Source organism: Pleuronectes platessa, chromosome 1 (assembly GCF_947347685.1).
Source record: "Pleuronectes platessa chromosome 1, fPlePla1.1, whole genome shotgun sequence".
NCBI classification, from domain to species: Eukaryota; Metazoa; Chordata; class Actinopteri; order Pleuronectiformes; family Pleuronectidae; genus Pleuronectes; species Pleuronectes platessa.
In genome coordinates this window covers 32,898,876-32,911,339 of record NC_070626.1, presented here as the reverse complement: position 1 = coordinate 32,911,339, position 12,464 = coordinate 32,898,876, and the positions used below count along the sequence as shown (strand labels likewise).

At 39.4% G+C, this 12,464-nt stretch overlaps 1 protein-coding gene across 1 annotated transcript; it reads left to right on the top strand.

Moving 5' to 3' along the window:
• Positions 1 to 935: 935 nt before the first annotated feature.
• Positions 936 to 9,523, top strand: LOC128444388 (uncharacterized). The gene is made up of 13 exons (XM_053426865.1): positions 936 to 1,109; positions 1,908 to 2,110; positions 2,725 to 2,862; positions 3,487 to 3,604; positions 4,130 to 4,316; positions 5,316 to 5,457; positions 5,551 to 5,706; positions 5,795 to 5,850; positions 6,441 to 6,616; positions 6,762 to 7,162; positions 7,263 to 7,359; positions 7,545 to 7,770; positions 8,606 to 9,523. Exons 1-13 carry the CDS (start codon positions 984 to 986, stop codon positions 8,812 to 8,814), a joined length of 2,235 nt encoding a protein of 744 aa, XP_053282840.1. The 5' UTR covers positions 936 to 983; the 3' UTR covers positions 8,815 to 9,523.
• Positions 9,524 to 12,464: the final 2,941 nt, after the last annotated feature.

Sequence of the window (12,464 nt, the reverse complement as noted above, 5' to 3'; positions counted from 1 at the left end):
CTGAGCCACATCCGAATGACCTTCGCTCTCGATCCGTGAATTCAGACCGAGTTCACCAGTTTGGTCTATTTACAGATGTTAACGTTAAACCTGCCCCAGCTCAACCAATCAGCATCGACCTTATTCATCTGACTTGTTTATTTTATTAAGAACTTTTCCAAATCTGAGTTTCAAAGAAATCAGAATCAGAATCAGAAAGTATTTATTGCCAAGTAGGTTTACAACTACAAGGAATTTGCTCCGGTTATTGGTGCATACAATGAACATAGAAACATAAAAACACAATAAAAACAACACACATAAGAAAAGCAATAAAAATAATCAATATATATGTACTCACTATTTACTTCTTATTTACTCCCTTTTTCTAATATTTATACAAGGTAACACTTATTTAGACATAAACATATCTAAATAAAAGATATATAATAGATAAAATATATAAAAAGTGAAGTAAAAAGTGAAATGCAAGATGCAAGACAGTGAACAGTGTAAAATTACAATATGCAATGTAATGCAGTATAATATAATATAATATAATGTGTTATAAAGGCAGGTAATGGAAACATGAGGACGGCAAAAATCAGGGATTCACAAATATTAAAAGACAATATTACATTTTAGGAACACTAAAATAAATTAAATCCTTTTAAATTGATTTTTTATTTTTCTTATTCTATTAGATAAAATTAAAAGGTTAAATCAGGAAAGGCACTCTCATAAAAGTATGTTTTTAACATCTTCTATCTGCCTGCCTGTCTGTCTGTCTGTCTATCTGCCTGCCTGTCTGTCTGTCTGTCTGTCTGTCTGTCTATCTATCTATCCATCCATCCATCCATCCATCCATCCATCCATCCATCAGTGTAATAATAGCTGCAGTCGGGCCTCAGATCTGGTTATTCCTGTTTGGTGGAAACAAAGAGAAACACCTCTGGTCTCCACCTGTGACGGAGAGCCACTGTGCGATCAGACTGGTGTGAGACATGATGGAGGCAGGAGCACTGGTTCTGCTGCTGTTGGCTTTGCTGGGCTCTGCGTCCACTCTCAGCTTCTATGGAGACAGTTTGAGCTTCATGTCTCCAAAGAAGAACAAGGACGGCACTTTTACGGTACAGTCTCTTAAAATCTACTCAGGCTGATTTTTTTGAATCAGTGGAATATGACTGTAGTTAAAGCGAGTCAGTGTAAATGCAAACAGTGAGATGTCTCAGATTAAAACGTTCTGATGATTTGATAATCGAGGGTTTCTTTATAGGGTTGGTTTTTATACGTATCAAATTAACTGCAGCCAACAATGAGTTCTCTGTATTTTTCCTACGTACTTGCTTCGTTGTTCTTGTGTTCGGGTTCCTGAGCCGGGCCTCCCAGCATGCTCTCTGTTAAAGCTCTACATGGTTCTGGTCGTGTTCTGTGTTTTTTTTTGCACCATCAGAGAAGTTTGGGGTCAGATAGGACAGTAAAATCCTTCCATGTCTCACAGGATCACTTATCGCCAGGAGAGAAATATGATCACGCAGCTTTTAATTTGAAATTTCTGCCCTAACTCACCTGATAGATCATATAGTTCACTTCAGATGACAGAAGATAAAGTTCAAGCAGATTGTTACTTCTGGTTCACCAGTCGATGTCTCATATACAGAAGTGGACATGAAGGAACATGAGTCTGATGGGAGCAACATGCAGGAGATGAAGAAACGTCCTCAGCGTACAGAACCAAAGAGAGTTTCTGACTCCAACAAAACTTTCGCGGATTTTTAGAAGCAGCGCAGAGGAATTTGTTTTTTCATTTTTTTTTAAAACCAGCCCGACCGCATTGACTCACTCTTCCTGTTTTTGTTTCCACTGTTCTTAATGTACGAGGAAACTGAAAGCTCTTTATCGACTCTGCTCTTCCCCGAATGCTGCAGGTGAACTTCACCCACAGACAGAACGGCCGGAGCAGCTGCCAGGACCAGTCGTCCTTCTCTTGTGACGGAGACGTCTGCACCAGCTTCAGTAAGTCAGGTGTCCTGCAGACGGACCAGGATGCAACGGGCCTGGGCCGCTGGTGCCAGACTGAAGGACACACGACGGCGACCATCTCCACCAATGAAACCTCCTTCACCATGAGGTCAGTCAAGGTGGCAGCACAACAGGCCTGAAGGGGAATGTCCCTAATGTGGGACGGAGACAGGATCATTTGATCCACATGTGGTTAATCTGGGTCTCAAAATGGGTAAAAGATGTTATCTGAAATAGGGTCAAAGACACATTTGTGCTAAGATATATATATATATAAGAATAATAATCTTAATATTTTCTTTCATATTAATTTCAGATTCACCATCTTTGTTATTTCTTGTAGAGCTGAACTGACGATTAATGTGACCTTTGTTATAAAGCAACTCATATATGTTTGAATGTTCGCTCAGAGGAAACCATTCGTTTATATATGTACAAAATATTTGACTGGTTTTAGAAATTCCCTCAATTTTGTGAAAAATGAAAATCAAGTGACTAGTGTTTGACCTCATTTTGTTTTAATACAAAAGGTCAATAATAATAATGATGATAATAATAGACCAATGTGTTTGAATTTGAAGTGGTTCAAACTAAAATTTATTTGATATTTGACTCTGACAAGAAAAGTTTAGCAAGAAAAAAAACTAATAAAACACAAAGACCCTAGCCCCGGTCTGAGTGAGCTGTTCTCAGACTGTCCCCCCCCCCCCCCCTCTCGTCCAGGGGCTCCGGCTGCTGCTGGGAGTCCAACGTCAACGGACAAACGAAGTGGACGAGTGTGGCAGAGTTGGACCTGGGAACTCGCTCCGACTCACGTGCCATCAACAGCTGTCCTGTGACCACGACAGTGTCCCTGATAAGGTACCAGCTCCTCTGCTCATGCTGGGTTCAGGTGTGACGGCCGTAGAACAACTCTGTCTCTTTTACTTCATTTTATCATCTCAGACATTTTTTGTTTTGTTTTAATGGTCCTTTTATTTTCTTCATTGCTCCGAATGTTCCTTAAATATGTGACACAGAACTTAAACAGAAAATTACAGCTTATAATAGTTTTTTTCTTTTCGACTTGCAATAAGTGCTTCAACCACGAGGGTTTTCAATTTTTAGTATCGGTATTCACTCATTTATGTTTTAATGTTTAATGATCAGATCAGTGCAGGAAATATCTAAAACATCTGTAATTCTTCTTCTGTAAATCCCATGAGGTACCAAAGGAAACCAAACAAACAAAAAAGCTTAAACAAGATGTCAAGGGATATAGTTTCTACAAAACTACATGAATGATAATATGTGTTTAGTAAAGTAAAACTCACTTATATTGGTTTTCTATGGGTTTTAACATCATCATTATGTGTATAAATATTTTTCTCTGTTTTAAGTCGGATGAGCAAATTGTGTCATTTTTCATCAAATCAAAATCACTAACTTTAAAATTAGATTGGAAAAGAAAATAATCTTGCTGGTCGGTGTTGTGTTTCCACTCAGGGTTCCTCAGAACTGTTTTTCAAGGATTCCTCTTCTGGCTCATGATCCAGACGGAGACGACGTGAGATGCAGCTTCAGCTCAGGGTTCACGGTTCCCTCCAACTTTACTCTGGACAAGGTGAACCATCACTAAACCAGTGATTAATACACGGCAGAGCTCCAGGGGCCTTGATATTCTTATTATTCATCCTTTATTTGTATTCGAATGAATGAACATTTGACTATTGACCGTTTGTATGAATCATTTATTTATTTGGTCTTTCCAAGAATGAAAAATGAGCAGAAAGAAGAAACGTCTTGTATTAACATGCTAATTCATATAAATGATCATTAATACAGATGTTCATCCCTTTTTTCTCAAAATCACATGACACTGCCTCAAGAAGTAATTTAGTATCTGATGAGTCACCTGAAGAAAAAGTCTTCTTTTTCTTTTAAATCTTAAAAGCTAAAGATTTTGATTTGATATTTTTTACATTTTTTTTTATAATATTTATTTTCACTGACAAGTTGAAGGACGACTGTGTTTTTAAATCAATAACAATGTTCAGAAAATGATTGAATTCCTTTTCTGCGGAGATCAAAGTCCAAAGAGACCCAGACCTTCTGAAAATGAACCATGGAACTGTTGCTGTGTTTCCAGGACGCGTGCATGCTGACACAAGCGGGTGGCGTCTCCGCTGGCGTCCACGTGTTTGAGTTGATGCTGGAGGACTTTCCTTCTAAGAACATCACTGTGTCGTACGCAGACGGCTCGTCAGAGTTCCACAGCGTCTCCGGCGTGAAGTCCTCACCTCTCTGCACAGTCAAGCTGCAGTTCACAGTGGAGGGTGAGTGGTCCTTTAAATTTACATCTGTAATCAACCGATTTAAGAAAAACAAGGCTATTAAACCTGATAACCATAAAACAGCTTTCCTGTCAAACAGACGTTACAATATTAAGCCTGAGTCACAGTATAACAATATGTTTGTAAACCAGAATAATTAAGTAAAAGTAGAAGATAATAGAGTTGAAATTTAAGTAGAATTGTCACAATTATATGACAAATTGTTGATCATCAAAAACAAGTCACCTCAGTTTTACCTTGTGTCCCATTATGCTAGTCTGTATATTATATTCATTTCATTATATTCTTTCTAACTATATTGAGGCTTTGTGAACATGATATTTTATCCTCTCATAATTTCACTGAATATTGGCTTCACTGACTTTTTCTCATAATTAGTTTCAGATAATATATAAAAGACTCCGGTGGTTTACTTTGCCACAAGCTAAATAATACTGCTTGATTAAATGTAAACGTTCTTTTTTTTTTTACTACTGAAAGATGTATTAAAATCTTTATCTTTCTTATTGTTACCTGGTGAATTTACATAAATGTCTTTACAATAATAACTGACCTGTAAAGGCGTTCATGAATGAGCAAAGTCATTTGTATCTTTGGCTGCACGGAATTAAAAAGTAAATCATTTTTCTGTGAATTGTGATGGAGTAGAGGTAAAATGTTACAAGTAACATTAAGTAAAGTGCAAGTACATAAATACTTTTCTCAAGTAGGCTGCTAATTTATTTACTTCAGTCGATTGCTTCCAATTTATTTTTCATTCACTGTAAAATCAAATATTGTCACAGTTGGTCTTCTGTACTATTCTCAAAGCAGAAGTACAAAAGTTCGTAAACGTACAAACTGAAGATCTGAGTTTAGCTTTAACCTGGACCACATCATGTTAATAAAGATGCTGATCCTGGGTCAGGGGCTTCATCGATGACAACATGTAAAAAGAAAGAAGAGGATGTCCTGCTCACAGCCGGTGGTGTTTTGTTTCAGTCCTTGCTCCAGTGCCAAGGTGTGACGTTGGTCATGTGCAGCCCGTGTTCTTGTCTAAGACTCCGTCACATGGGGACGTTCTTCACGCCACCGTGGGTCAGCCGTTCACGCTCTACGCCCAAGCACAGGCTTCCCACAGCAGGTATGTACTTCACACATGTGTTAGCCAATCATACGTGTCAAATAAAGATCATAGTTTCAAGTTTCTCCTGCTCTGTCCCCATTTGTCCTGCAGCATCCATGACTTCCAGGTCAGCGGCCCTCAGAACATGAGCAAAACCTTCAAGGATGACACACTGGGAAAAGCCGAGGTCAGCGTGCAGTGGACGCCACAGAGCGGCGATCTGTACAGATTTGTCCCGTTCTGCTTCACCGCAGAGACCAATGAAACGTTAGTGTTTCCACGTGAATGTAATTCTATAAATCTCTGTTTATCGTTTTGTGAATCTGAATCATCTTTTCTTTCTTATGTCCTTCAGCCAGTCGGAGATGAGGTGTGTTGTTGTCATGGTGACCCAATCATCTATCACTCAAGGTTGGTTCATCTCCAGTTTGAATAATAATTAAAAAAACCCGTAATGACTGAATATAAAACAATCTATGACTGGAAGCAGTGAATGAATTCAAACGTCAAAAGCTTTCTGAATCCTCTGAACAAAAACGTCACATCTGAGCTTTATTATGCTTTTCCTTAATTTTCTGGATCGCCCCCTGGTGTCGGGCTACAGTATTTTTCATAAACCCCTCCTCCTCCATGGAAAAACAAGCAGAGATGTCATGATTGACAGCTGAGACTGACTCAGGATTGGTTGAGTCTGTTTATCGGGCGGAAACTCGATACCACAGCTCCACCCCAAGATCACACAGACTCTTACTGCAGATGATGTCAAAAGCAGAAGAAGGCAGCGTTTACTGAATATCCGAGTGGCAGGAAGTGGATGGGAGGCTGCACAACAGGCAGTTTGAGATAGATACGAGCTTTCAGCCATAATTCTTTTAATTCTGCTCTCGTTGAGTCCCATAACACAAATATAGATCAGGAAATGAGCATAACAGCGACCCTGTGATGCTCTGAACCAATATTTCACTTCTTGATAAGGAGTTAATGTGGATTCTGATTTAAAGGCAAGGCCAACGTTGAGTGCTCACCCAACAAGATGACGGTGACCCTGTACGCTGCCTCCATGCCTGGCATCGACGAGAAGTTCCTGCAGCTGAGCGACCCTTCGTGCTCCCTCACCTCCAACGGATCACAGATCACTGGCACCATGTCGTTCTCCGCCTGTGGCACAAAAGTTGAGGTGTGGAGGGACATTTACCTTTTATGTAAAAATCCACATGATCCAATCTGTGTTTTTAAGAGATTAATTAAGAATGAAAGCATCAGTTTGTTCTGCTCTCAGCTGTTAATGGCCTTTCTACCACGTCTGTTTGTCATTAATCAAGGATTCAGGGGACTACATCACCTTCAAGAATGAGATCAACTCCTTCGAGCTGCCCAACGAGATCATAACCCGCAGGAAGAAGGTTAAGATTGGCTTCTCCTGCCAGTTTCCCAAAACCATCAGCATCTCCAGTTACTTTAACCTCGACAAGTCCGATTACATTTTCACAGAGTCCAGCTTCGGCAGCTTTGGCTACACCTTTGAAATATTCCCCGATAGCAACTTCACAAATAAGGTGGAGGCCAAGGCCTATCCAGTGGAGGTCAAGCTGTTGGACATGATCTACATGGGCATTCAAGCTCAGACGGAACTTCCAGATGTGAAAATATTTGTTGAATCCTGCAAAGCCACTCCTGATGACAACCCTGAGAACCCCCTCTTCTATGACCTCATCAAGAACGGGTGAGGGCTAATGCCAAAATCCTTTGATTAGTACACATGGAAGATATTAACTAATTGTTCTCATGCAATGTCTTGATTGTGTGTCCTTTGTTTGTAACAGGTGTCTGAAAGATGAGACAATTAAAGTCTTCTCCTCTACTGGGCCTACGTTCAAATTTGGTGTTCAGGCCTTCAAATTTACAGGAAACTATGACCAGGTAACTCAGGATGAAGCTGAAACTTTAAATATTAGATTAGGCAGTTTTCCAATGAAATGGCTCAATAAAGGTTTTTTTAAATGTAAACTCAACGTACAACACAAACAACATATTAATTTGAATCTCATTTATGAATCATTTGATTACTTCAGGAACTCTAAACACTCTCTCCTGCCACCTTACAGGTGTACATCACCTGCTCCGTCATCATGTGTGAGGGAGACAGTCCATTTTCCAGATGTGCCCAGGGCTGTCTGTCCAGTGCAACCCGCAGACGCAGGCGAGATGTGAGCAAGGAGACTGCTGGCCACGACATTACCCAGGGTCCTTGGCAGTTTATCGGAATGACTGCTCCCAAAGAGGCAATGGCAGATAACACTGTGATCATAAAGAGTGGCAAGCCCCCTGCAGGTTAATATGAACCTAACAACTCTAACCATTCTACCTACCTTCTTACCGACTCTTCTCTACTCTACGGACCGACCTACCTACCTACGTATCTACCTATATATCTACCAACTCTCCCCTATCCATCTATCTATCTATCTATCTATCTATCTATCTACCTGCCAGCCAGCCGACCTATCAACTCTACCCTATCTATCTATCTATCTATCTATCTATCTATCTATCTATCTATCTACCTATCTATCTATCTTTCTATCTATCTATCTACCTACCTTCTTACCGACTCTTCTCTACTCTACGGACCGACCTACCTACCTACGTATCTACCTATATATCTACCAACTCTCCCCTATCCATCTATCTATCTATCTATCTATCTACCTGCCAGCCAGCCGACCTATCAACTCTACCCTATCTATCTATCTATCTATCTATCTATCTATCTATCTACCTATCTATCTATCTACCTACCTATCTACCTACCTTCTTACCGACTCTTCTCTACTCTATGGACCGACCTACCTACCTACGTATCTACCTATATATCTACCAACTCTCCCCTATCCATCTATCTATCTATCTATCTATCTACCTGCCAGCCAGCCGACCTATCAACTCTACCCTATCTATCTATCTATCTATCTATCTATCTATCTATCTATCTACCTTCTTACCGACTCTTCTCTACTCTATGGACCGACCTACCTACCTACGTATCTACCTATATATCTACCAACTCTATCTATCTATCTATCTATCTATCTACCTGCCAACCTACCTACTTACCCACCTACATATTTTCTGTCTGCCTGTAAACTGCTGTATTATTGTCTTTCAGTGACTCCTCCACCTGTTTCTTCAGACACCAAATCAAGCGTAGACGACTGGCAAATCCAGAAGATCCTTAACACCAACGGCAGCAGCATCTTCTTCGGCTGTGCCTTCTTGTTATCCGTGGTGTTGATGGCTGTGGCTGTTAACTACTTCAGGCGGAGGAGAAAGGAAGACGACCGCCACGCTCTCATAATTTCAGGCATTGATAACTAAAAGTAAAAGATTAAATGCATCCAGTGGTGAAGTTGCAGGAAGTCTTATATTACAGGGCACAAGCCATGAAGCATAACTTCAAGAAAAGCTGAGGAACATAAGAATCGGTGACTTCTTTCTCAGCATTGATTTTATTTGTAGCTGCACAAATCTTTTAGACTTGTCCAACTGGTTTTCTGTTGTATCTGGTGTTGGAATTGTTTTAAGAATTACTGGTGCGTGAAACGAGTGAGGCGAGGCCCAATAGTCAGTAAGGTATGACCGTATGAAACACAGGTGTATTCAAACAATGAGGATGCTGAAATACTTAATACTCTACAGGCCTGGTTACTCTTTGTAATTACATGGTTTACCTGTGTGAACAAAACATCAACAGATTCAGACCTAATCTGCCTATTAAAGAACTGGTCAAACTATCTGGGCATGATTCTACAAATCCAGTTTCATTTAATGTGATAAATGGTTTTTCCACTGAAAGTTAAAATACCTTCACACCTGATAAAAATGCGCAAGATTTTGAGCATGATGAAATAAAATAGTGTCACATCAGCAAAACTTTACCAACAGCTAAATATATCACTGCTGTAATGGTGAAATCATATATTTCTGCAATTTAAATGGGATTTTTTTTACGATAAATGTATGATGAAGACATTCGCTGATTGAAGCCTTAATCACATTATAATAAACCTAATTCTGTGTGAGTTTATTCTGTGTTTGTTATCATTTAATTGGACAATTTTTTTTAATTTTCTTATCGCCTTCTTTATAATTTTGAAGTAGGACATTTATTTGGAATTGATTTCGCAGAGAATAACTCGTGAATCTTGATGAAAAGATCTTGTTTCTTATATTTAGGAGTGTGGTTCAGATCCCCAAAAAATCTTGATCTGTTGAATTGAAATGTGGTTCTTGAGGAGGCCCCGGCAGACAGATGAACTCTGCATGATGCTCCAGTTCATTTCTTTCCTAAGTTGAGTACAGTTCCTCTACATTCTCCTACATGTTTTCCACAAAAGTTCAGCGCAGGTGACCTGAAGGTGGCACTACACTTATATACGTAGTTACAATTTATTTTTAAAGTTAAGTTCCAATTATCAGGATTGATCATATATTTTACATTTTAATTATAATGTAAAACGATGATATGTAATGTACAAGTATCCATAATGGTTGATGAAGTCCACTAAACTTAAAGGGTTGTTTGTGTTTTCCAACATCAAAAGATACATCTGTAAGATATTCTACCTTCTTTCATTACCAAAGCAAACCAAAGAGCTGATTTTGGCGTACCAGAAGATCTCAGGTGGCTGACGTACCATCATAAGTGTCCACATCTCTCAGGACCAGGAACAGTTGTGTAATGTTGGGATTTTAAATTTTGTCTGTGTGTGTGTGTCTCTGCAGTAGAACTGAACTCTTAACAAATGCAGGAGGGTGGGGGCAGGAGCAGTTTGGACCAGATATATGGCCTTCACACTATGACTTAATAACCTTTGCTGCTTGGTGTTAATCTTGAAGTTGGTTAGAATGAGTGTACGTCACATCGCTGGTCAGTCTCACACCTGTTTATAAGAGGTCTGATAAGAGCCGCTGCCTGTTGTGGAGACTGTTAATCTGTGGCATACGATACACTGAACTTTAACTTGTTCTCACACCTAACTTTCCTGTATTAAAGCATAACTCCCTTAGCTTCAGTCAACATCACACAGAGAGCTGCCCCAGGTTCTGACGGGTAGATAGAAAGGCCTTGTTTTGTTTGGAGGATGCACATGTTTACACAAACAGAACATACAGCCGATAGAGCAGGAACACAATATTCTTTACTCTAATGAACAATAGCACAGACCCACAAGGCGTCAGCTGAGTCAAGGCTTGTTTATGTGAAGATTTGCCCAGCAACTATCAGAGGAGGAGCGAGACTGGGAGCAGCTCCTCAATCCCTTCCTGATTCCAGTGCCAAGAGGCCTGGACTACGGTGAACCATCGAGGAAGAAGCAGGTCTCGACTCCCCTTCATTATTGACCAATCAAATTATACCTACTGTTATAAAATATTACCACCGCCGTCCGTGCGGTGCGACTCTTGACTGCCCGGTGCTGCTAGAGTGCCGGGCTGTGTGTTGGGTGCCCATTGCTTTGGTGTAACTTTTCATACCTTTTTATTGCTTCTAAATAAATACTTGATTGAACCAAACCGAGACCGAATCTTCTCATATTTGAGATAAAAGAACACGACAGTAACCATCACGTTTCAACTCAGACTGTTATAATGAAACAATAAGAGAGATAAATAATGAGCAGTAATTATTAGTAATTATAGATAGAATGTGCAGCCAGCCACGACGCCCAATTCGAGACGCTGATGATGCTCTTGCCCACCTCACTGTGTTCTCCACTTCTTTGCTGCAGTTGGTTTCATACAGAGCTTCAGTATCTGTGTCCGCCTCCAGTCGGACCTGCTCTCACTTTTTGTTTTCACATTTCGCCAACTAAAATATATAAATATAAGCTATTAGGGTGCAGCTACATCATTTTATTTATTTCAAAATAGGGTACTTCTTATTTCATACATTTCCCACAAATACGGGGAGGACTCAAATAGCCCTACATAGTTCTGTGTTTAATTTATTTCAAAGTAGGCTGACACTTGCCTGTGTATTTTCTTCTCCTCTTCAGAGGGTCCCTGGGCCTGAGAAGGGAAGAAAAGGATTTAATGTGGCTATTAAATGTGACTCAAATGATCTGAGTTTTCGTCGACGAAAACTAGACTAAAACTAAGAAGGATAAAAATGACTAAATGTGACTAAAACTAATGCATTTTCGTCTAAAGACCAAGACTAAGACTAATTCAAAAATAGCTGCCAAAATTAACACTGGTGCCAGTTTAGAACATAGGACAAGATGGAGAAGACGCAATGTACGTTCTGCCGCACTAGTTAACGCCTACCGCCAGTTGATGTTATTGTTCATTTTATGTTCTGGAGCAGGATCTGTAGCCAACCTCCACAGGGCAAACTATTAAAGTTGTTTTGTGCAATAGTAGTAGACTTGACGATGGCGAATTATTAATAATCATGAAATATGATTATTAAAATAATACAATTATTTATTAGAATTAAAAATTCATTAAAAATTATAAAGCTATCAATTAAGAAGAGTTAAATAATTAATGACAACAATAAAAATATCAATTAAGAATAATACAATCTGTAATTATTACTTGTCGTCCCGGGGCACCACCCTGGTTACAGGGACCAACAAATCAATCTGTAAAGATCAGTCTAAATTAATAATCTCAATATTTAATCTTAACGATTATTTAATGAACAATGAAGTGTTTTAAGTTCGAGCACAGGCTAAAGTTATCCAGCTGTATTCACAAACATATGCACAAATATACACAAGATACAGATACTTTATTTACAAAAGGATTTATTAAAAAGGGAAATAAAGTTAATGTTATTCAATGATTCTTCAATTGACAAACTCCAATATTTCAAAGATAACAGCAGCAGCAGCACATATCACAATTTAGAACACATGTGTGTGTGTGTGTGTGTGTGTGTGTGTGTGAGGGAGAGAGAACAGTAGTCTAGGCTTGAGATTACCAGAACCTGGATCAGAACCTGCGCCGCCTTCTGAGTTGCA